Here is a 26730-nt window from a genome sequence, read left to right on the forward strand (position 1 = left end):
CCCGCCTCCGGGTCCGATTGTGTCTGGGGACCTGCTAGGTCAAGACCCTCCTCAGGGTCCGGTACCCACTAATTCAATTTGCCCTACCGCACCTGTCGGGAGTGCTCCGCTGGGGATAAATGTATCTCAGGAGATGGCACAATGGCTGGGTGATTTTATTTCCAGACAGTGTCTGTCTGTGGTTGCTCCTTTGTTGGGTGCTACTTCTACTGCTACCCCAGGAGTATCTGGCATTTCTGTTCCACGTTCTAGACAAGGACGTAAGAGACGTCCCCCCTTTTCCTCTTCTCCTGACTCCAGCCCTGCAAGGCAGGCCATTCCTCAAGGTGAGAGGCAGAGATTTGTGCAGAAGCGGAACAGATCTTGTCGTAGGAGGAGACAACCCAGGTCTTCTTCCTCTTCAGAGGGGGAGCCTGCAAAGTTGCCTAGGAGGGCTGAGCCGATACCGATTCCAGTACCTGATGGAACAGGTGCACCGCTTCCTCCTTCTACTCCAGTTTTGCCTATAGTTAATCAGATACCTATACCGCAACAGCTTCCCCCAAGGGGTCCACAACCTGCGGTACCTGCGTATTCAGACTCTCGCTCATCTGAGTCTGAGAAGGAAGAGGGGAAAATGTCTGCTGAACAGACACCCGCAGAAAAGCCTAGCACTACGCGACTTTTTTCCTTATCAGAGTATGAGGTGCTTTTTGCCAAAGCTAAAAGAGTTATTAAAGATGTGGCTCTGGAAACAGGGTCTGTCGCCACCTCTGGATTGGATCAAGAAGTTTTTCCTTCAACTGCGGCTGCTGCCGCTACGGTACCTTTCCCAACATTATTCAAGGATCTGATGTTGGTGGAATGGGGGGGTTCCTGTGGCTTCCAAGCCTATCTTGTCTATACCTAAGAAGTTGTATAACCTGCCTAATGACATTATGTCTCTTTTAGCAGTTCCTGTGGTAGATGCGCCAATGGCACAATTGGTGTCAGGGGCCTTGCTGAATAAGGAAGGTGAGAAACACCTGAAACTTCCGGAGGATAAAAAAGCGGACCACATGCTGCGCAAAGGTCATGAGGCTTCTGCTATTGTTATCAGGGCGGCGGCGACAAATTCAATTTTCACCAAGGCAGCCATCCTTTGGACAAAGGAGTTAATTAAGCTTATTCCTCCAGAAAATGTGGCCCTACATCAGGGGGTGTATAAGCTGGCAAAAGCTTCCACCCTCATGGCGGACTCCTCCCTGGATTGCATTCAGCATGCTTCCAGGGCTATGGCCGCGGACACAGCAGTTCAAAGAGGATTGTGGCTTAAGAATTGGAATGTGGATGCCAAGTCCAAGGTTACTTTGGCAGCTACTCCTTTCTCGGGTGCGAAATTGTTTGGCGAGTCTTTAGAGCCAATTCTGATCAAAACTAAAGATCAGAAAAAGGCGATGCCCAAGGGGCGTAGGGAGTTCCGCAGGCCTTTTCGTGGGAACTTTTTTCAATCTTCCTTTCGTCCCAACAGGGGTTTCGCTCGGCCACCCGGTGGTCAATTCAGGGACAACCCTAGAGATAACCGAGGTCAGTCCTTCAGGCCTCCCTGGCATCAACCCTGGAACAATCGTGGCAGAGGTTCCACAAGATTCCAGTCCAGAACCTTCTCCAACACTGCCGGTCAACAAAATCGTAAGCAATGACGCTCTTCCAGTTGGGGGCAGGCTTCTCGGTTTTGCGGGGGCCTGGGCGGCAACCTCTTCCAATCTATGGGTTCTGCGGACAGTCCATCAGGGGTACTCCATAGAATTTTTGATTCCTCCTCCCGACTTTTATTTGGTGACTCCAACATCCAAGAGTCGGTCAAAGAGGTTGTTGATGGATCAGGCTATTCAACATCTGTTGGACATTTATGCCATCGAACCAGTACCATTGACAGAGTCATGTGCAAGCATTTTCTCCTTGATCTTTTTAGTTCCCAAAAAGGATGGGACATGGTGTGCTATTCTGGATCTAAAACGCCTAAACCGCTATGTCAGGAAAAGGTAGTTTCGCATGGAGTCCCTGAAGTTGATCAAGGCTGCTGTGCGACCAGGGGATTTCTTGGCGTCCATCGACCTTTCCGAGGCATATCTACACGTGCCAATTCATCAAAGCTGTCAATGTTTCCTGAGGTTCTCTTACAATCAGAACCAGTATCAGTACAGGGCTCTCCCATTCGGGCTCTCGTCGGCTCCTCGGGTGTTTACTAAGCTGATGGTGGCAGTAATAGCTCACATCCGCACCCTGGGGATCCATATACATCCATATCTAGATGATCTGCTGCTTCAGTCATCGTCACGACGACTGGCTATTCGAAATGTGCAGCTGACGGTCCAAATTTTGGAAAACCACGGTTTCATCATCAACCGTCAGAAAAGTCACCTTCTTCCGTCTCAGCGCCTTCAGCACCTGGGGGCTTCATTCGACACTCTGACAGCCACGGTTTCTCTGACTCCAGAACGTCAACAGAAGATCGTGTCCTTCATCGCTCTGTTGCTTCACAAGCACAGCTGTTACCTGATGACCCTCGCTCAGCTCATGGGGTTGATGATAGCGACTTTGGAATGCACACTGTGGGCGAGATGGCATTCCAGGACACTTCAGTGGGCCATTCTTCCCTTCCAACTGGAGATTATGGAGAAGAAGCGTTTGAAGGTCCGGCTACATAAAAAGGTCAGGGCCTCCTTCGAATGGTGGTTGTCTCCAGCCCTGGGAAGAGGTCTTCCATTGGAGATGCTAGACAAGCTGATTGTCACAACAGACGCAAGTCTCTCCGGATGGGGGGCTCATTGTCATGTGCATCATGCGCAGGGATTGTGGTCCCAAGAGGATCTACAGAACAACATAAATTGGCTAGAGTTAAAAGCCGTCCATCTGGCGCTCCTTCATTTTCAGAATCTGGTGGAGGGACGACATGTACTCATAAGAATGGACAACGTAACAACCAAGGCCCACATCAATCATCAGGGGGGCACCAGGTCCAGGGCCCTCATGAGAGAATTGAATCGGCTGTTTGCTTGGGCAGAATTCCATCTAATGTCTCTTGCAGCAGAACATCTGAGCAGAATTGCAATGATTCAAAGGGCAGAGGTGCGGTCGACGTAGAAGGTGAGCGACCCATGTCTAGAGTGTGGAGGCATCGTTCGGCCGCAGTCGTCGGCTTGGCGAAGAATGCAGGTAAGGAGATAGGCTGGGAATGGTGAAACGATGTGACTACCTTCAGAAGAAAGGCAATATCCGTCCTTAGGACGGCCTTTTCCTTGTGGAAGGTGAGATAAGGAGGGTCAACTCTAAGAGCCCTGAGTTCACTGACCCATCTGGCCGAGGTGATAGCCGTAAGGAAGGCCACCTTACAGGAAAGGAGGTCAAGAGAAAACGTAGCTATGGGTTCGAAGGGAGTGTTCATGAGCGAAGAGAGGACCAAAGTCAGGTCCCAGGCCGGGGCCATGACTGGCGGGTCTGGATAGAGGTGAGTGAGCCATTTAAGGAAGCGCTTGATGGTAGGGTGTTGGAACCACGAGGGCATGGAGGTGGGGGAGTTAGCCACTATGGCTGCCAGTGGACCCGCAAGGATGGGATTTAAGTCCGGCCTGCTTGAGGGACAGCAAGTAGGCACAAATATGTTCCACAGAAACAGAGTGTAAGGGAATTTTTCTGTCTTTTAGATAGGTTTGAAAAAGGGTCCACTTGTGGCAGTAAGAGGAGACCATGGACAATTCGTAGCAGGTCCGCTGGGAGGGCAGGACTATGTGCCAGGCTGTGAGGTGTGGAGACGGTGTAGGTCCGGATGGAGAAGGCGAACGTTCTTCATGGAGAGGAGGTGAGGGATGTTCGGGAAGTGGTGGTATTTGTGGTTGGATAGACGAAGGAATCGGGGAGACCAGGGCCGCCTGGGCCACCACGGGGCAATGGGATTGACGTTCAGTGTCATGCATCGACTTCTGCTTTTTTGTTGGAGGTTCAGAAGGAGTGCAACAGTCCTTCTTTCTCTTCTTCTTTTTGGACGGTTGGATAGAACGCGGTTCAATCAACGCCACCGTCAAGATTGACACTGCCACCCAACTCCTCAATATCGACGTCGAAGCCCAAGCCGCGGGATCGATGGGCACATTCACCTCCGGGGTAGTTGCCAAGACTCCCGGAGAAGAAGAAATGGGCTGTAAGCCCCGGGCTGCAGAAGAGGGATTGGATGAAACCTGCATGGTGGACAGTTTGTCTGAGCCCGTAGGTTAGAACGACTGTTCCCAAAGCCAAGAACGAAGAAAATATATTTTCATACAAGAAAATATACCTGTGGAAAATGCCCAGCTTAGGGAAAAGTGTACACAACTGTCCATTCCACAATGAAATAACCAAATAAATTTTGGATGAATATAGAATGGATGAACTCATCTTACGAATATTCTGGATAGAAAAGATTACTCATGATTAACTCAAAATAAAAATTTTAAAAGATTTAGCATCAGGGGGAAGATTTTCCCCTGCTAAATGAGCAAAAAGACCCCCCTTTAAAGTGGTGATTCTCTTATATTTAGCAGGGGGGCGAGCAACTGGCCCTATCCAACCCCAGCACAGCATCCCTGCAGTGGCTGTTGCTGGTGTCTACCATAAGCTTCTTTGTAGATTGTGAGCCCTTTGGGGTCAGGGGGCCATCTTATTTATGTACTATTTATTTTTCTATGTGAACCACTTTGAGAACTTTGGTTGAAGAGCAGAGGCGTATCTAGGGAAAATAGTGCCTAGGGCAAACACTGAATTGCGCCCCCTGTCCAAGCATCTGACACCCATCTTTCAGATAACTTTACCATAATATCAGCTCAAAAATACAAGTCAAGCTTGTTAACCTTTTAATATTTCAAAAACTATTCAGCAGTGGACGTAGTCAGACCAAAAAATGCTGGAAAACTACAAATTTCAGTATGCTGGGGCTCATGAAATACCCAAATACTATGTGGAGGAGTACTTGGAAGACTAAAACAGAAGTGCCTGTCTAATTCTCTATTATGCATTGTAGCATCACTATTACATAAGTTTTAAAATTAAATGGAGAATTTGACTTTCCCCAGATACTCTAAAAATAATTAAAGGATATGCAGAGTAAACTGTGTCACTGCTTGGAATATATTCTAGTATTTCAGAAAGACAGTTAAAATGAGAGAAAGAAAGAAAGAAACTCCCAGTGGGCCTTAAAACTAAGGATTTCACACTGATTCAAAGACAAACTCACCATCAATAGCCATATTATTAAGACATCACATTTAACTCACTTATTATAAGAGCAAATGAATACAATCCTAACTCATAAGCTTCAGCTCAGTATTCACAAGCCTTGATTCTCTGTACATAGTGCCAATCTGAATATGTGTACAGTGTCTTATATCATATTAATTTTTTTAAAAAAACTTTTTACCTGTAGCCCCTTCAGGAGTTTTTCTAAAGGCTGGTGGGGGGGTCTGCAAAGGTTTCCCGTCCCCCCGTTGGCCTCTAGGGCCTTGCAGGGACAATTTGAGCATGTGTGGTGGCCATTTTTAAAAATAATCTTTTTTTTAAAAAAATGGCCACTGAAAACAAAATGGCCACTGTGCATGCTCAAATGGCCTCTGCAAGGCCTGGCATGGCCTAGGGCCTCACAGAGGCCATTTGAGCATGCGTGGTGGCCATTTTTCCCCGACAGCCATTTTTTTTAAAAAAAATTAATTTTACAAAATGGCGCCCCCTTCAAGTGGCGCCCGGGGCACGTGCCCTGCCTGCCCCACCCTAGATACGCCCCTGTTGAAGAGCGGTATATAAATATCCATAGTAGTAGTTTTCCATTCAGTCCAGTGTATTGCCAAAGACAAAATATATTGGATATAAGCCAGAGATTTTCTAAAACAGAGCTACTCTTAGATTAAATTGCAAAAAAGAGGCTACAAAGCACAAGTTTAGAGGCAGTATTTAAGTATATGCAGATGCTATTTTGTAGAAAAGGTGAGTTTGCCCATTACTGTGTGTGGATCTATTACTATGACTGGACCTGAAGTTATTCTAGACAGGAGTCAGGAATCAGGGCAATTAGGAAAAGAACTTTAAGGAAGAAAAGAGCTGGTGCTTACCTGCTCTCCACTGCCCCTTCCAGTTTTCTGTGGGGGCAGCACACATCCTAAGAAGCCTGTGCATCATCACCATGTGCATGGCGTCTGTGCATGCGTGGGCACCATTTGTGTGGTCAGCATGGTGTTGATGATCACACACATGGCACCCACACATGCTCAGATGTCATGTGCATGCTGACAGCATTTAAAGCAGAATAATCTTAATGTTATTTAGTGGCTGAAGGGATAAGGGCCAAGACCAGTGCTCAGGAAATAGGTATGAGGACCAAACTGCAATTCGCAGGAGAAATCCTTGATAGAATTTTCTGACTAAAAGAAGCCTCCGCACAGGTGGAGGGCTGAACTGGGTCAGGAAGTGGCTAGAGATGTGCCTGAACCATGATTCGAGCACTTTTAGGGAAATTAGTACGGGAACTTTAAGGAAAAGGAGAACAGGTGCTTACCTATTTTCCGTTGCCCATTCCAGCTTCCTGTTGGGCTGGTGCATATCCCCAAAAGGCCCACATGCTGTCAGAATGCACATGGCATCTGCACATGTGCGGGCACCATGTGCATGGTGAGCGACACCATGCTGACCACACAAATGGCACCCACGGATGCCATGTGCATGCCGACAGCACATAGGGCTTTTTGGGATGTGTGCCACCCCCACAGGAAGCTGGAAGGGGCAGCGGATAGCAGATAAGCACCTGTTCACCTTTCCCTTAAAGTTCCCTTCCTAATCTCCCTAAAAGTGCTCGGACCACTCTCTGAACCACAGTTTATGCACATCCCTAGAAGTATCACTGGGTAGAAAAAGTGTTTCAAAATTGCCCCTGTGTTTACCTCAATTACATAATTTATATATGGTTCCTTACTCATAAGCTTAAGGCCTGTTGAAATAAACAATTTTCAAAAACAAACTAAAAACAACAAAGGAGGAAGCTTATTAGTTTTATTCAGGGAGGGAATTCATCCTTGTAGCCTAGTACCAAAGAGCCCCTGGCCCTAGCATCTGTCACTCAATATCCAAGTAAGCAAGGACCAAAGAGCAGGGCCTTCTAAGCCATTCTTAAGACTCAGGTAAATTCATACAGGTGAAGGCAGTCATCAAAATAGACTGTTTAAATATCCTGAACAGGTTGTTTTCTTTCTTTATTTTCTCCCTGGGGGATCTGATTATTATCACCAGGATAGAAGTTGAGAAAAAAGTTAAACATCTCCTCTCCTCAACACTGCTGCCCCAATCCAATTATTTTGCAATTCCCCAGCAACCTGGGAGGGGTGTGGGTGTGTGTGTTTTGTTTTTTTAAAGCCTGGAGATCAGATCACTTTTCTGCCCTGAGTAACAGCAGTTCGAAGCATCAAATCTGGAGATAGTGGCAGACATCCAGACTTGAGTTGCGCTAGAGAGAAGGTAACAAAGGCTGCACAAATTTACGATTTTATTATATCAAAATTCCCTTCTCCCAAAGGAAAAGGAATTCAGAAGCCCAGATTCTTTTTATCATCTTTGGCTGATTTCTGTCCTTTGGAAATCCAAGACACAAACTTACAACATTTGAAGAGCTGTGCTAAGCTGCAGTGCTCTGCAATGTTGCACAACTGCAGGCCTCCTTCAGGACACATACAAGGCTGTGCAACACAGTGTGCAATGCACCATGCAACACATAGTATAACATGTCAACCAGGCGCGTAACAACGATCGGGCAAGGGGAGACAGTTGTCTGGGGGCCCCACTGCCTGGAGGGGCCCCCCCAGAGGCACCTCACGTGACTCCCCATTGCCCCCTGCCCAGCCCCAAGGCCCCTCAGCCACTTGCCCTGTTCGCCGTCTCTCCAGCTTGTTCTCCTGGCCGGCAATCCAGGCAGCAGACAAGCTGCAAAGAGCTCCTTTTCTCCCGCCTCTCAGCTGATCGGCGGGTGGGCGGGGCTTTCACGGAGGTCTCGTGTAGGCCTCTGTGAAGCCTGAACTCCAGTAGGGCCCAAGCCAGCCAGGAAGGAGGAGGCAGCCAGAGTGGCCACCACTGGTCTCTGCAGCAGAAGACTCCTTGCTGCCAGGTAGAGTGTGAACTCCTTTTTGTGGTTACCTTCCCCGCCCCCACCCCCGGATATTTGGGATCTGCTTGCCATAGGGCTTTGATATGGGGGGGAGGGACTGAGAAGTCTCTGAATATTTATTTTTAAACAGCTTGGAAAATTTGCTGGCTTAAAAAAAACTATCTAAAAAGGCCTATAAGTGGCTTGTTTCATGGCAGAAAATTACAAAAACTTCTGGAAGAAACAGTATTATATTTATTTTATTCATTCATTCATTCATTTATAAATGCACTTATGTTCAAGTTGTTTTGCAACCCAGAAGGTCTGAGTGAGAACTGTGAAGCATGTCTTGTGCTTTTATTTTATTTTAATTTTCTTGTGTGTGAACTGCTCCCCAATAACTTGCAGGGACTTCAGGGTAAATCTGGCCAACATGTGAATGCAGCACCTCCATTCCAGAGGAGATGTGTGTTAAAGGGCTTTAAAAGCCTCCTGTGAAAAACCTCCTGGAATCAAACTTGACTGAATTTGTTCAGAATTCTGAGAAAACAAACATAGGCTCACCCTGCATGGTTGAAAGTCTCCTTGGCTAATCTGCAGCGAGGGGCCCATTTTAATCATTCATCTTTCTAGTGTGTTCTAGGCATTAAAAGTAAAACAAACGTATAGTACTCAATGTATATCACTATATATTGTGACGTGTGCGTGTGTGTATTCAGTGAAATGTATTTCCAGGCAGCATACTTATTTTGGAATATCAGACTTAAATCCTTGGGGGCCTGGGGTGTGCGGAGGCCCTGGACTTTGAGTGGGGGGAGGGGGGCCCATTTTAAAATCTTGTCTCTGGGCCCATTTCAACCTTGCTACGCCCCTGATGTCAACACCTTCCACAAGCATTAGCTTGCAACATTCCTATTGTAGTGCAGTATCACAACACTCTGTCCTGGCACTAGCTCCTACTGTGCCACAGCATGCTGGCTAATGTGTGCACTGACTCACTCTGCATAAAGGAGCAAGTCAGCTCTATAAGCAGGGAGTTAAAACTTCCAGCTTTTAGAGCTGAGCTGACACATAATGCACTGGGAGGATTACATCATCCCCAGTGCACAAGTGAGTGAATAATCATACAGTAGTATCCTCCTCCCTTTAAAAATAGGTGGTTAATATGAAGTTACTTTTACTTTTGAAAATTAAACCATGGAGGCAATATAGCAGAGATGTCTTCCAGGCTATTATTTAGGATTATATGTTGTAAACCATATATGTTTCGTTGAGTGGAAGCACACAAGTGTAATAAATAAACCAATACAGATACAGTATATAATACCAGAATAAACCGTAAATTTTGATTTTTTGCCATGTGTACCTTAGGGAGCTATGTGTTTCTCTCCATCCTTTCAAATCATACCCATCTCTGTTTACTGAAATGAATTCTGGCTTACTAAACTTCTGCAGCATTCCTTCACTCAACTTCATCAGATCTCCCATACAGGGGTGCACCTAGGTAATTTTGGAGCCTGGACCTAAAGGCCTTTGGAGGCCCCCCTGCTGCAAGTTAAGCATCATTTTTTAACACGTAGGTTCTTGAGGGCACAAGCTGCACCACCCAGGACAGACGAAGGAGGATTTGGGGGCCCCCAGGGGGTGTGGAGGCCCTGGACCTCAGCCCCAAAGTCCAGGGGTAAGAGCACCTCTGCTCCCATGGAAGTTGGAATGGAAGAAATCATGCTTGATGGTGTCTCCAATGTCTAGTTCTCAGAACATTATGCTAATCATTTAACAAATCACTGCATGAAACCCCACTAAATTATTCCCCCTTTCTTCCACCCTGACTGAGTCCCTTTAATGACTTGGCTGCAATCCTAAACATACTTTCCTGGGAGTGACTCCAGCTGAAATTATTTCTGAGTAAACATACTTTTATCAAATATGCTGTTGAAACAATTTCCTCCTTTTAATTTTTAGACTAACTGAAGTTTCCCAACAATGTAGAAAGGTAGCCCTACATATAGTGTATTGCAGTAGTCCAACCTAGAGATTACCAGCTGGTGTACCATTGTTTTTACATCATTCTCCTCAAGAAATGGGTGGAATTGTCTAATCAATTGCAACTGGTAAAAAGCACTCCTGGCCACAGCCTCAACTTGAGGCACCAGGGTGAGAACCGGATCCAAGAGCACTCCCAAGCCATGAACCTGTTCTTTCTGGGGGATTGTAACCTTGTCCAGAACACAAAGTTCTATTCTCTCTTTCAGATTACGACCCCCAACTATGAAAACCTCTGTCTTGCTTGGATTCAGCTTCAGTTTATTATCCCCCATCCAGTGCCAGATATAACCCCCACGGACAATCTCTTTAAACTCTTATGAAGTCTGTTGTCCTTTTTAGAACATGTTATGGAGTGAAAAACTAGCAATATGTATTAATATGTCATGAGTAAGCATATTGCAGACCTGTGTCAGGAAGGGGAGCATCAGGAATAAACTTGAGCACTCAGAAGATTTCAGCTCTATTCATAAGCCCCATTCATGTGATATATTAAATATACATACAATCTGTGTACAGTATACACATGTACAGTTTTCACACATTCTGTTCAATGCATGTGCAGTAGATACTTCCTATCTGTACCATGTACTGAAGGACCTGAACTAAAGTGAACATATATACAGTCATTTACATAAAACCATGAATGTTTGCAGACACCTGTACATGTGTACTACACAATATCTGAAGAGGGCTACACTATGGACTGGTTTAGGGATACCTAGCTGATCACCTGTAAGGGATGCGGTAGCAGATTCTTGTACTGGGCAGGGGACTGGACTAGAAGACCTCCAAGCAGTGTTCCCTCTAACAGGGATTCCCAGATGTTGACTAGAACTCCCAGAATCCCCAGCTGCAATGGCTTTTGCTTGGGGATTATGGAAGTTGTGGTCAACAACACCTGGGAATCCCTGTTAGAGGGAACACTGCCTCCAAGAGAGCACCTCCTTTGTCATGAATACTCCCACCTATGAAGATCATCTGGGAAGGTCCAGTTATGGATACCACCGGCTTGTTTGGTGGCTACTTGGGACTGGGCCTTCTCTGTGGCTGCCCGGGCTTTAGAATGCACTCCCTGTTAAAATCTGAGTTTCTCCATCTCTGGTTTTTTTTAAAGACTCAACTGTTTTCTCAGGCTTTTAATTAATTTTAATTGCTTTTCCATCATAATTTTCCATCATAATTTTATCCTGGTTTTATAGTAGTTGTATTTTAATTTATGTACACTGCTTAGGGATGCACATGCCAGACAACATAGAAATTAGATAGATAGATAGATAGATAGATAGATAGATAGATAGATAGATAGATAGATAGATAGATCTCTAAGCACAAATTCTAACCTCATTTTTGTCAGTACGTTAACTGTGAATGCGTTAACTGTGAATGAACATAAATGGCCATGTATCCACTGCAATTTCTGAGAAAGTAAGGAACATCATGAATCCTTGCTAAGGAACAGAAGGGGTCTACTTGATTCAAGGTCTGTAGGATTAGGTGACTCTTTGTAAGCATCCTCCAAATAATTGCATCTATGTTGGGGGTGTGGTCATGGGAGCATGGCCACCAGGTGGGTGGGGCTATGGGGCACGGCTATGGGGGCTGTAATGAAGAGCACCTGCACTTCTAAATTTGTGACTATACCACTAGCCACCATATTATCCAGCTGCAAGGGAAGGTTAATCTGGGCTGTTGAGGGACCTCTCCTCATGGTAGAATGCATCATTAGTTAGCCTCATCTCCTGCCTAGTTGGGAGGGAATATCCCCAAGGATACTGAATGTCTTCCTCCCCTCTAAGAACATAAGAACAGCCCTGTTGGATCAGGCCCAAGGCCCATATAGTCCAGCATCCTGTTTCGCACAGTGGGCCACCAGATGCCGCTCGTGAAGTCCAGCAGCATCCTCTCTTGGAGAAGTCCTCTCCAGAGCAGAAGGCATCCCTTGGACATATTACCCCTTAACTTTCCCAGAGTAAACTTTTGCTCTTGGTGGTTTTTTTGTTTTGGGGAACTGGGAGAAAGAACAAGAAAGGGAAAATGGTCATGAAGACACCACCATGTAGTGTAAACCGCCTTGAGCCACTTTAGGAAGGGAAGTATATAAATCTAATCACTCAAAAAATAGGACATAATCTGGCTTTTTGAGTGTTCATACTGAATGATGCTACTTGACTTTTTTCAGTCACTGAAATGAAAAGCTTGAAAAACCCAATTCTGGGGTGAGCCAGAAGGGGAATTGCACAACTCTAATCCTACACTCTTCTGCAATTATGTTACAATCCATCTTCAACTCGAAGGACAGAGTAGAATAAAACTTAAAATGTATCAAAGTAATATACACACATGGGTTTGTCCTGAGGAAAGGCTACATGTTACAACTTCAACAATGTCTTTCAGACCCTCATATTGCTCCATCACTATTAGGCACCTTTGGGTCTTGTGCAAGACCAGACATTCTACTTTCAAAATCTTTAAGATAATACAGCCATTTTGCTCCCAAGACTCTTTCCTATTAGGAAACAGTTTAACAAATTAAATAGTTGTCCACCATGTACATAGTTTGCCATAGTAAATTTAAGAATAACTAATTTCTAATTCTAGTCCTTATATTTGATTTGTACAATACCGTTTATTCATTTATGAACTGGAGTTGGCAGGCTTGAAATCAACCATTCAGCTATGGTGAATAAGAACCACTTCCAGATGACCAGGCAGGGAAGCTTTTGTACACTCTAATAGGGCAGGACTCCTTCCCATAACCACACCTTTGAGGCTATCATTGAGCTCACAAAGTCCAGTATGTATGGACAGGTAGGCTAGCAGATTTTGTGGGCTGACTTACAAAGCTGTACTGAGAATAAGACTTGGAATAATTTACAGAAATTGCTTACCTTTAAGAGAGCAAGTGCCACATTAAAGATTACATTCAGACCCTAAAAGAAAAAGGAGGAACAAATTATTATCCCTGCTAAGATTTATTTAAACATTACTAATTGTTTAAACATTACTAAAATATTCAAATATTTAATTATTAAAAAACAAACACTACTACTACCAGTAACACCACAATCAATTAACAACAACCTCTGTGCATATACACTAACTAGGAATAACTGAAGCCCATCCAAAATAGCAGCTATTCAAGAAGTTCTAAATACCATTCCTGGACCTCTGTGTCACGGTGATTTCTGAAATGTCAGTAGAGTCTACAAAGCCTAGCTCACACAAATAGCAAAAGAAGCAATAAAACTCTTCATGGACTCCCCTGCAACTAGCTGCAAGTAGGTGGTCTCATGGCTTTTCTATAAGGAAAAAATCCCTGTGTATACAAAATCAGCACATTTGAGAGAAGGCTACAGAATACTACTTCCTGAAATTTAGATTTCTATGTGCAGGGATGATTGGTGTTTTGTTCTGTTTTTTGTTTAATACAGAGCAGAATTCAATTGAGTCATCTTCACCAGCAGTCTAGTGGCGTAATCCATGGGCAGTTTTATCACTCCAACTGCTATTTTAAGAGCTGGTACAACATAGTGGCTAAGAGACTGAATTGTGAATCAAGAATTCCCCAGTGAAAATCTTTCCTTTGCCATGGACTCACCTGTCAGACTTAGCTCCCCATATTATGGAGTAATATTTATGTAATTTACAAGTTTATTGATAAGGATTACATCATATTAGAAGAACTTCACACACTCAGAAAAGGTGCTATAGAAATGCTTTTTCTTTTTATGAATTAAGACCATATGTCATTCAGTGTACTTTCTGCCAGTCTGGATGTAACAACTATATACTAAACTAAAACCTTTAATATGATAAAAGCTACAATCGACCCCTTTCCAGGCTGTTTATGAGCCTGGATTCTAAAAAGCAGACAAGAGGAGAGAAAGACAGTGGTTGTATTCATGACATTAATGCTCTACCATGATGTATGTGCACAAGTAGCTGTGAACCTTGGGCTCATGCACTCCCTCCTCACCTTGCAGTGAGGAGCAAACAGTGCGTTTCCCTGAAGCCGGGATTGATCCTGGTTTGCAATCCCAGCTTCAGAGCAAACTATGTTTGAGCAAACTATAGCTGTCATGATTTAGACATGAGAGCAAACTATGGGAACCATAATTAGAAGTTTCTGATCATGGTACAGGGAGGCAAGAGACAGCAAACACAAGGCATATGGTTGCTTGCGCACATAAAGCTAAACCATGGTATAACATTACATCTGAACAGCCACAATAATTTGCAAATGGAACTGGCCACAATGTAGCACAGAGTTATACGTGAAGATTTACTCATTTGAATATGAAGACAAGTACACTGGATTACTACCCCCCCACACACCTTGCCCCTTTGGAGTGGGTGCAGTCCAAGTTTCTAGGAGCAGCCCTCCAAGTCCCTCGTTGTGTCTCAAATGCTGTCCTACGCTTGGAAGCAGGCATGATTAAGTTTGAGGCCAGAGTGTAGCTGTCCATTCTCAACTTCTGGGTTAAACTATCCCTCAACCCTCAGGGTCTGGCCCCACTGACCTTACAGGATAGTTTTCAATCTTCTTGGGAAAGGGCTATGTGGTCTAAACTGTCACTCCTGGACTATTCTCCCCCTCTCCTACTTGCTATGGGTCATGATCTTTTCTATGGGTCACGAAAACAGCCATTAAACAGAGGATTATGGACACTGAGTGCCAGGCTGACCTAGGTAGGGTCCCAACCTTCCTATCCCCTGAAAGCCTCAGATACACTGCCTCCCCCACCACGTATCTGTCACAGCTAGAAACCCCAAGCCACAGAAGGATGTTTACCCTTGCCTGATGCCATTCTCTCCCCTCAGCTATAAATGTAAAGTGTGCTGTCAAGTTGGTGTGAACTCCTGGCAACTTCAGAGCCCTGTGGTTGTCTTCGGTAGAATACAGGAGGGGCTTACCATTGCCACCTCTCGCGCAGTATGAGATGATGCCTTTCAGCATCTTCCTATATCACCCATAGTCTAGGAAACATATCAGCAGGGATTCGAACCAGCAACCTCTGGTGTGCTAGTCAAGTCATTTCCCCATTGTGCCATTAGGTGGAAGGCAAATACAGAAAGATCCCAATGGCAATGGTCAACCCTTGCTAACTGAACAAAGAGCCACCCTTTAAAGTAGTGATTCTCTTATATTTGGCGGGGGGAGAGCAAGTGGCCCTATCCAACCCTAGCACAGCATCCCTCCAATGGCTGCTGCTAGTGTCTAACCTTATGTTTCTTTTTAGATTGTGAGTCCTTTGGCAACAGGGGACCATTTTATTTATGTATTATTTATTTTTCTAATTAAACCGCTTTGAGAATTTTGTTGAAAAGCAGTATATAAATATCCATAGTAGTAGTAGAAAAATTTTGCCCCGTGTCACTGGGGAGGTAGAAACCACAGAACATATACTTCTCCTTTGCCCCTTTTATAGAGACGTTCGGGCCAAGTTTATTTCTCCACTGTTTCACAAGTACCCACGTCACCCAAACCATGTCTACACCCAACTGCTGCTTTCAGATGAAGCTCCAGCCTTCACCTTTAACACTGCCAAGTTCTGCATGGCAGCATGCAAGATCCGCCAGACCATGACAACCAGGCCTTCCCCTCACATCAGCTCTGTATAGCTTTGAACTGCCGTCTATAACACTATCTTTTAGCGCTCCCACCCTATATACTCTGTTTTAGCCACCGATTTTTCAGTATGTACATTAGAATTTTAATAATTTCATGCCCCCACCCCCTTTCAAGGGCAGTAGTTTATAAATATAATATAATGCAATAGCTGTTATTATTAGATAATTTTAAAATATCAGTTTTATGGTTCCATTTGTAGTTATTTTTGCTGATTTCGTAATATGTTTTAGCAGTAGCTTTATACTTTTATCTATAATTTTAGAGTTGGTTTTTTTTTTTAGTAAATATGGTTTATAACAATTAGTATTTTTATAATAATGTTAATGCAACATGATGACCATACTGCTTTGTAATTGCCTTTAATCATGCTTTTCTGTACTATCTTATGCTGGGCTTGGACTCTAATAAAGATGATTGATTGATCACTGGATTACTACCAAAATAATTATCTCAAATCACTATACTGTAAGTAAATTTCATTGCATCCACTAGAGGTCAGAATTGTAACTTTAATTAAAAATAAAACAGCATCTAAAGAGCTAATAGGCAAAAGCAACCACACTGAGATATTCTAAAAGCACCATGAAAACAAGTAGTATTAAATGGAAGATATTGGCTCAATTCAGGCATATTTCCCAACCATGGTGTGGCAATCAGGAGCACCCTGTAGGCTCAGCCTTCTCCCTCCCACATGTGAGCTCTCTCTTCTACTTCCTGGTTTTCTTTAACCATTGTTTATTTTTCCAAGTCCATTGTCACAACATAATTAGCACCAACCTCAGAACTATGGGTTATAAACTCATTTCAGATCAGGATTTCAAATCAGTCTGGAGGCAGGACACTAACCATAGTTTTATTCATTTGGATATCACAGCAACCATGACTGGTGAAAGTCAGGAAGTGGAAGTGGCATCTGAGCATGAGGGAGTATTTCCAATTGCCAAACAATGCTTTGGTCTTACATATGAATTAAGCCAATGTCATGGGCTAAATTCAAAGATCTGCCCACAAATATTTGTATCTAGAATGAAGCAATATAAAACTGAATAATAATTACAAAAAACTGTCAAATACATGAACAATTATTAATTTCTTTCTGTGCCATCAGCATACAAGGCATTTTACCAAGCATCCCCCCCGCCCCCCGCCCTCACAGCAAATAAACAGTTCCCTGCTCTCAAGGAGTTTAAGAATCTATATTAGTGGAAGGAAAGACAACAGAGGGAGGGAAGAGAAAGCAAAGGGAAGCAAACTGTAAATGGTAGCATATTCGGTTAATGGAATCTAAACTTATCACAGATGGGGTGAGAACAGGGAAACAAGGTCTCATGGAAAAGGCTTGCTTTAAGAAAGATCAAGTTATAATTTATCTAAATTACATACAATGTAGGAATATATATAGGAATACAAGTACACACACCAATGTCAACAAAAAAAATTATAATAGCAGTCTTAAAATGCTGTTACGCAAACATTAAATGTTATGAATAAAGATTAGATAATATGAACTTGAGGAGGAAAATAATTGTGAAAGAACTTAACCAAAAGCGGGGGAAGCCTCTGTAAATTTGTAGTATAAGAAGAAAACTAGCACATCAGGGACCAGACCAGGCTAGACCCTTTCTTCCTGGTGAACTAGTTTTCTACAGGCAAGGAGACTTCAGACTGCAGTGGCACAGTCCAGAAGGACTCTACCACATGATTTTGTTGAGCAACTAACCTTGCTCAGTCTGCTTAGAATCACAGTCATAATGGACAGTGGCGTATTGGGGGGAAACGGCGCCCAGGGCAAGCTCTGGCCCTGAAATGGCGCCCCCCCCCGCCCACACATACCTGTGAGGGCGCGGCAGTGCCCCCCAGGTGGCAGATTGCCGGCGGTGGCGGCGATTCGGCGGTGGCGGTGGGTCGCCCGCCGAGTGTGACGGCGGGTCGCCCACCGAGTGTGGCGGCGGGCGTGCGGCGGCGATTTGGCAGTGGCGGGTTGCCTGCGGCCCACCGAGTGCGGCGGTGGCTGGTGGCTGGTGGCTGGCGTGGCGGCGATGGGCTGTAGCGTGGCCCGAGCGGCGGCGGAGAGGCCCATCCCAGCATAGCCACAGCACCTGCCACTGTCATGGGGGCAAAGATAAGCGGCAGCGGGAGCAGCGGGGCAAGGGTGGCAGTGGGGGGAGATGTTTGTTGCCCCGCTCCTTGCATCTGACATCAGACGCAGGGGGCGTAGCTTGGGGCATGTGCACACTTTGTGCATGTGACAGAGTGGCCTCCTACAAAGATTTTTTCCCTGGGTCCCCAGGGGGTCTCACTACGCCAGTCTGGCAAGTGTCTCCAACCTCCCTTGGCAGCCTAGAGAATGCCATGGGCTTTCTTTATCCTCACTCTGAGCTGGGAAAGGACTGAAAACAGCAATATGTCTCATTGCTTTTGGAGGGTCTCCAAGGCTCAGAAGAAGAACAAGCCCCATTCTACCTAGAGAGTGTGCTGGAAAGAGCAACACAGAGTCCCGTCCCCCCCGCCAAGCAGTGCTGTCCTGGAGGTGTGTGGGGCACCTACAAGGCCAGAATAATGTCACTGCACTCCAATCAAAGTTTGTGAACCGTAATGGAAAGAACAGACGTCACAGCAGTCAACAATGGTCTCAACTACCACTGATAAATATTGGAAAATCAGTCCACTGACACCAGTGCAAACAACTTTTAAAATTATTACATGAAAAGACTGGTACCCAACAGTTGCAGTCTTGATCCATTATAAATCAACATGCATTTTTGCCATAGAAGTCAATGTGTGCACAGGGGGCAGCGGTTGATTGTACCACATAAGGGGAATATATGCAGACTCAAACTTTGGAAGAACAAATCAATTCTGACGCACAGCAAAATCTTTATTATTGACTGGTACACTGTGGTCTCAGGACATCAGAGTAGCTGTGCTTTATTTATAATTTTCCTAGGCCTTTTAAAACCTCCAGTTGAATTGAAAGTATAGTTGTTGCTTTTTAAACTGCTTGGTTATTTTTATTGTTTCTCCGTGATTTTGTTTCTCTCATTTATTAACGACCTTGGATTTTTTCTCTAAACTGGAAGCTATCATATAAACTTCTAAATAATCACATAACCAAGTTTTCATTAATACCAAGTTATTCATTTTAAAAAACCAAATCAACACCACACCATCTGTAAAGGTTCCTATTTGTTTCCTGTTTTGGAGATGCCATTCCTCCCCCCCCCCCCAATTCCAGTCATTTAGTCATTTCACTAAATATGCAGAGGCAAACTATTTGCAGGGAGGTACAAGATTTGTTCAGACATTATGCTGCACAAGTACATATAAAAGTGAACCTGGGTACAGGCTTCTCTAATACATGGTATAGATAGAATATTTACTACCATATATGTGTTGAATGTAACATTTGCATAACTACATGTGTATATGGATTTGTACATACACACACTACACAGACTGGACATGCATTGAACACAACATGTGCACATACTGTCAATCACAGTCCCCCAAGAACACCTCCATGATACATAGATCTGCATTTTCTAGTGTACATCTAAAGTGAAATCTGTAAAGCAACCTTTAAGTTGCTGAGTACAAGTATGTTGAATGCTCAGATATACACCATTATTATTGCAACAAACATAATCAAAGAGGGATCCAAAAGTCTGTATGCTTTACAACACTTCTAACAGCTCCTCCCACATGGGGAGAGCCATGTCCCTAGCAAGTGCAACCTCTTTAATGATCACTTTGGCGACACAAAGGACTGGACTTTAAATGTTGAGCTGGTCTAAGGACCATAATAAATTTACTGACTCATTTACACAAAGGACTGTTTTTGGAAGGAAGGGAATTATGTTGTTTTACAAACTTGTGTCCTGCTGCCCTCACAGAACCTCAGACCAGTGTATAGCCAATATTATCCTTATCACTCAGATATTCGTTTGAATGAAAGAAGTGCTGAAAGCCATCCTGACTGAGTCAAAATCTGCACCAGGTCTGCACAAAATACTATTCACCAAATCACATTGGCTCTCTGTAACTTCAGGCTGGTTGCCACTGTGGGAAATATAGAGAGAGTCTGCTACACAGCCAAGTCACTTGCTCAGATTTGCCTGTGCTCTGCCACAAGGTGTTTTTAAAAAAAATTTAAGAAAGAATTGTTAGAAAGCTGGAGATTTTAATCACTTCACTGTACGAGGCAAACTGACTTCAAGTCTGCACTGGGGGAAAAGCTTTTTAGGTAATACAAGCTGTATTTCTTTCTTTTTTAAGCAACTTACTTGCTAATGCTTCCTCCTCTTAATATCCAGGAATAACCTTAAGCTTTCAAACAAACATATGGTGGGGGAAGTGTAATGAGTCACAAGTGTACCCACACATCATTCCCTGTACATCCTTACAAAAAAGCCAGGGAAATAGCAGAGAAATCCACATTATTATAAGCAGAATCATGAGAGCATGTTCATATAATGCAGAAAGCCACCTCAAAGTTTACAGAGGTAAACTAAAAACAAACCCAAATATAAAACCCAAGAAAAGTGGCAAGTCATTTAATGAAATGCTAGGCTCTAAGAAATGAAGCCATTTTCATTTTACCTCACAAAGGAGTAAGTCAATTATGTGGAAGACCATGCAGAGTGGGAACTTGGCAGTAAAGAGGGTGAGAAACCACTGGGATGCGTACATATGAGCTTCCAGGTTCTGTTCCAAGAAATGGCTATACAAATCAGGCAGCTGCTCCTAAAGAACAAGGTAAAAAGAATGAGTTGAAATACAACATTCTGCTATCTGCGTTAACAAAAGAGTTTTTCCTATCTAGAAGTCTTAAAATAAAAGACTCTATTTCCAATTGCCAGTATGACAAGAAACATTTTAAACAGAAGAATAAGCTTATTTATTAATAATGAATCCTTATCAAAATGTTTTGAGCCCACTGAAGAGAAAGATGAGTTGTTCTTACCTGCAGTCCTCCTTCAAGAGTATCTGCCCATCCCCTCCACACCCATTAACTCTCTCTTTCAGACTCATTTTTGCACTCTGTTCAGCTTTGTCCAAAAAATGGGCATAGTTCTGAACCCCAATTTGTCTGCTGCTCAGAACAAACTCTGAATGGTACCACCTACATAACATTAATACCAACATCTCAATGAATTGCTTTCCCTATATTTATCTCACTGATGTATCTGTCCCATTTACAGCAACACAATCTGAACGTAACTTTAAAGGTGTCTCATTTTTTCTTTAGAGAGGACAATTTTCAGGAATATTACAGATAAGACAGTATTTCAGCTGAGAAGAATGGAGGCAATCCTTCATTAAAAAAATTAATGTGGACTTTGCATCTCCTGAAATAAACATGCGCGTGTGCACACACACCCAGGTAGTAGCAAAAATTTCTTCCCCTGACATTTTAAGCTACAGTTATCAAATCTAGATGAATTTATGATTAATTTATACCCTACCTGTATAAGTCTCTCCAGCTGATAAAATTTGCTGCGAAGATCTTCTAAGTTGTTTTTATAGAGGTCCCGCAGGCCATAGTCATACATTATCTTCACCAGCACACAGAATGCTTGTTCTTCAGGCATCTGCATGGAGACCATTAAAAGAAATGAAGCACTTCTCTGAAACCTGAAACACCTTAGAACTTCTGCAGAGAAAATTATAGGTCTCAAAATCCATCAGCAAACCTTATTTTTAGAGCTCATGCCTTTGTAATGGAAGTTCTCTCTAGAGGAGGGCATGTTCTATTGCCCCAAAGTAACAATACACATAACCCAATGCAATGCAAGTTTTTCTAGCTGACAATATGCAGCTATTCAAGGCAAACTCCCTTGCCCATTAATAAAATAGTCTTCTGCTCACAATTTAAATTACATATGTCAAGCTTATGCACCTATTTGCACCTGTTTGGTCTGCGTTCCTCAAACCAGACATTCGAGAAGCCAACTACTCAGTTGGTGAATATTTGTTCACTGCTGAACTGGACTTTTAAGAATGGGAATATAATCTATAAAATTTATTTATTTAGCATATTTTTATACTGTCTAAATTTTACATCTCTGGGCGGTTTACAACAAAATAAAAACAGAAAAAGAAAAACATTAGTTAAAACAAAAACAAAATGTTTAAAACATTACAACAATTTTAAAAATTTAAAACAATATTTTAAAACAGCATTAAAAGCATTAAAACAATATTAATTAAAAGCCTGGGTGAACAGACCACTTTTAAAGAGTACTTTTTAAAAATACCACCACTGCCTCTCACAAATGTCCTAATGCAACCTTGAGTTCCAAGACATTGCTGGACTACAACTCCTATCACCCACAACCTCCAGCCACTGTGCAGGGGATGATGGGAGATTTTGTACAACAATACCTGGGATTGCCAAGTTGAGAACCCCTGCCCTAAAGGCAGGGCATACATCATGTAAATGTGACCTTTACCAAAACAAATTGAAGTGGTCCCTCTGCTGGGAAAATAAAGACCTTCAAACATTCGGGGGGGGTGGGGCAGGGCAGGAATGAAACTTGGCCTCCAGAACAAACCAAACAATATTTTAAATAATACCCAAGAACCGTTTTTTTAAAATGTCATTTTGACGAATACAACAATGACACACGCAGAATTGCACAAAATATAAATATAACTAGTCATTAGGCCCGTTACATTAACGGGCGCTAGTGGGGCCGGCTACCTTTCTCTCTCCTCCCGCCCCCCTGTCTCCGGCAGGGCCGAGTGCCGCCACCACCGCCAGCGGACCCAGTCCCCCCGCTGCGGCCCCGGCTGAGAGCCGCCTCCGCGGACTGTTACGCTGGTGGGCTTGCCACACCTAGTGCCGCCTCCGCGGCCTGCCATGCCCGCTAGCGCCACTTGCCAGTGTTTGCGGACGGCCACAGGCCAGCCACCTCTCCCCCCCACCCCCACCTTCTGTCCCGGTATCGGGGCCGCCTGGCCGGCTGCCCACCACCGCTTTGCCGCTCACCGCCTCGGCCCTCGGCAGGGCCCACCACCGCTTCGCCGCCCACCCGCCTCACCGCCCTGGCCCTCGGCAGGGCCCACCACCGCTTCGCCGCCCACCCGCCTCACCGCCTCGGCCTTCGGCAGGGCCCACCACCGCTTCGCCGCCCTCCCGCCTCACCGCCTCGGCCCTCGGCAGGGCCCACCACAGCTTCGCCGCCCACCCACTGCCCGCCTCGGACCAACCAACATGGCGGCGGCCGCCGCCCGCTCCGCTTCCCTTTCGCCGTGTTCTGCGCGCGCCACGCATGTGCAGAACACCCGCCAGAGACATGGACGCAGGTACCCTAGCCTTTTATTATATAGGATGACCTATGAAATTTAAAATTCAACCACCTTCACAACTTGTATTTACACTATACTATTTAAGGATTACATTCAACAGGACTCGCACAATGCATGGCTCATCCTCATCCTTGGATATATCACTCGATTGGACAGATCTTCCCTAGTTTTGATTCAGCGATATGATTATTGACCACCACTGCAGCAAACCACCTTTCTGTTCACACCTTGTCCTATTGTATGGGATTATCTTCTTCTAGCTTTTTAATGTGACAAGAAAGTCCACAGCAACATGTAGCCTTCTATTCTCAGCGCCCGATTTCCCAAGTAGCAGTGCAAAGAATGCACATGGACCAAAACAAAAACACAAAATCTAGAAATGTAATGTCTATAGCTATATCGTACTATTTGAAAATGACACTTGCAAATGTCAAGGGGAGAGCTAGACTTGTGGCAAGCAAGCAAGCATGAATTGTCCCCTAAGAAGGGTTCGCCACAGTTTGCACTTGGATGGGAGACTACATAAGAGTGCTGTAAGATAGGGAAAAGTATCTGCATACAGATGGGTCCCAAGTTCACTTCCCAGGTAGGGCTGGGTGAGACTTCTGCCTGTAACCTTGGAGAGCCAGTGCTAGTCAGTAGACAATAGTGAGTTAGATGGACCAATGACTCGGTATAAGGCCTATATATTTAAGAGAACGCCTTCTTTGCAGAGAAGATGGGACAGAAATGATGGGACTTGTAGTCAACAATATCTGGAAATCCCTGTTAAAAGGAACACTGTACCATCTAGACATGGTTGTTGATCAAAACCTGAAAACATGCGCCATCTCTGTTAAAGACTTAGAACAACAGTCAGGAGTTATGCGAGGATTCCAAGTGTCATTTTCTCTGTCTCATCTCATTCTTTAAAAAACATGACTTTGTCCTAGAGGATCACCTGCCCAAATAGCCACTAGCAAAATAGGGGAAGAAGGTGGTGGTGGCGGAGAGTGTGTGTGTGTGTCTATAAACCAGTGAATGATTCCTGCCAGCCTTTGTCTTGTGATGACTGTTGGCTCATGATGGGGTATATGTGCATTCACCACACTAGTGCTTACTTTGACACCAGGAGGGAGGAGGATACATTAGTTTGCCACACTAGACAGAGGCATTTGCAACAGGAGCAGACAGCCAAGTTCTGCCAGGGCCAAAACCAGCCCATGCCAGACTAAGAAATCATTGTAATTTGCCCCTTCCTGTCACAAGCAGTGTGCTGTTCTTTTATTATTGACTCTGTCAGATATCCCAGTCATGGATGGAAAATTCAGGGTCAATTTACAAGAGACACATTTTCTACATGGAAGTTTCTTCTGTGCAGGTGTTGTGCAGAAACCCATGTGTAGTGATCGCCAGGGGCATAGCAAGATTGGAATGGGCCAAGTCAAGATTTTAAAATGGGCCCCCAGCCCCTCAAAGTCCAGGGCCTCCACACAGCCCAGGCCCCCAAGGATTTAAGTCTGATATTTCAAAATAAGTATGCTACCTGGAAATACATTTCACTGAATATACACACGCACACTTCACAATAAATAGTGATATACACTGAATACTATATATTTGTGCTACTTTTAATGCCTAGAACACACTAGCAATGCTAATTATTAAAATGACCCCCTTGCTGCAGATTAGCAAAGGAGACTTTCAACCATGCAGGGTGAGCCTACATTTTTCCCCTCAGAATTCTGAACAAATTCAGTAAAGTTTGATTCCAGGAGGTTTTTCACACAAGGCTTTTAAAGCCCTTTAACATACATCTCCTCTGGAATGGAGGTGCTGCATTCACATGTTGGCCAGATTTACCCTGAAGTCCCTGTGAGTTATTGGGGAGCAGTTCACACACAAGAAAAATAAAATAAAAGCACAACACATGCTTCACAGTTCTCACTCAGACCTTCTGGGTTGCAAAACAACTTGAACATAAGTGCATGCATGAATGAATGAATACATGAATATTTGTTCCAGAAGTTTTTGTAATTTTCTGCCATGAAACAAGCCACTTATAGGCCTTTTAAGATAGTTCTTGTTTTTACAGCCAGCAAATTTTTCAATCTGTTTTAAATTAAATATTCAGAGACTTCTCAGTCTCTCCCCCACCCATATCAAAGCCCTATGGCAAGCAGATCTCTATATACCCGGGGTGGGGGTAAACAGAAAAAGAAATTCACAGTCTACTTGGCAAAAGCTGTGCTGGATGGTCTGGGCAGAGGGTCTGCTGCAGAGAACTCTGCCTGCCTCCTTCCTGGCTTACTTTGGGGCCTGCCGAGTTCAGGCTTCAGGGAGGCCTACTCAGAGGCCTCTCTGGAAGCCCCGCCCACCCGTCAATCATCTGAGAGGCGGGGAGAGAAGAGCTCTGAAGTTTGCAGGCCGCTCAGATCCTAGGCCTCGCCGATCCTAGGCCGGAGCCGGAGGCAAGGCAAGCAGGATGGCAAGTTGCTGAGGGGCCCTGGAGCTGGGCAGGTGGGCAATGGGGTGGGGGTGGCAGGAACTGGTGTGGCACCCCCTCTTCAGTGGCGCCTAGGGCACGTGCCCTGGCTGCCCCCGTCCAGTTCCACCTATGCTTCTTCATTATGAGCCCTGCCACCTACTGAGATCAGTTAGAGAGGTCTGCCTGCAGTTGCCACCAACCCATCTGGCAGCTACTCAGGGACGGGCCTTCTCCATTGCCACCCCAGGCTTTGGAATGCACTCCCTGCTGAAATAAGAGCCTCCCCCTCTCTACAACTTTAAAAAAATGCTGAAAAGATGCATTTGTTCACCCAGGCTTTTCACTAGACTTATAGAATTTAACATTTTTAAAAAATATATATTTGTATTAACATTTGAATTTGTGTTTTATTGTAAAGCGCCCAGAAACTTGAGTTTGGGGAAGTATATAAATATGTCAAATAAATATGTCAAATAAAATGAAATAAAAATAAATTTTCTATGTTCCTAAGTTGTGACCCACTCGTGATTCAGGCTGGAGGAAAAGGGTGGACTCTCTCTATTTTGCACATACTATCAGAAATGAGGATTTTTGTCAATGAGGTTCATTGAGCACATACTAAATGAGGTCTCAAGACATACTAAATGAGGAGTAACAGCAGGAGAGAGGGCATGCCCTCAGTTCTTGCCTATGGGCTTCACAGAGGTATCTGGCTCGCCACTGTGCAAAACAGGATGCTGGAATAGTTGGGCCTGATCCAGCAGGGCTGTTCTTATGTTCACACATTCAAACTCACTAAAGTATGTAAAGACAGTCCATTTTGCCATTTCTTTAATGAGGATTTGAAAAGCAAACTGATGCTTCAAATTTTCTATTAATTATTTTGAAAAATTCTGATTTTAAACCATGTAAAGCTAAAAAGATTAATTAAGATTGTAATTGTTTTCCTAATTGTTTCCCTAATACATGTGGGGGAAGGAGTTCTAATTTTATTTATTTATTTATTTTTACATTTATATCCCACTCTTCCTCCTAGGAGGTTATTTTTATCCTCACAACAATCCTGTGAGGTAGGTTAGGCTGAGAGGTACATGACTGGTCCAGAGTCACCCAGTGAGTTTTATGGTGGAATAGAGATTCGAACGTGTGTCTTCCTGG

At 44.1% G+C, this 26730-nt stretch overlaps 1 protein-coding gene across 7 annotated transcripts in view; it reads right to left on the reverse strand.

Annotated features, from left to right (window-relative positions):
• RABGAP1L (RAB GTPase activating protein 1 like) overlaps positions 1 to 26730 on the reverse strand; it is a 301913-nt gene that overhangs the window by 94523 nt on the left and 180660 nt on the right. For all 7 annotated transcript variants that reach the window (XM_053243766.1, XM_053243767.1, XM_053243764.1 and 4 more), the window contains 3 exons: positions 21260 to 21385; positions 20394 to 20537; positions 13051 to 13092 (listed from right to left, as the gene is read on the reverse strand). In XM_053243766.1, coding sequence (XP_053099741.1) covers positions 13051 to 13092; positions 20394 to 20537; positions 21260 to 21385 — 312 coding nt within the window. The remainder of the gene's footprint in view (positions 1 to 13050; positions 13093 to 20393; positions 20538 to 21259; positions 21386 to 26730) is intronic.

Source organism: Hemicordylus capensis, chromosome 4, assembly GCF_027244095.1.
Source record: "Hemicordylus capensis ecotype Gifberg chromosome 4, rHemCap1.1.pri, whole genome shotgun sequence".
Taxonomy (NCBI): Eukaryota; Metazoa; Chordata; class Lepidosauria; order Squamata; family Cordylidae; genus Hemicordylus; species Hemicordylus capensis.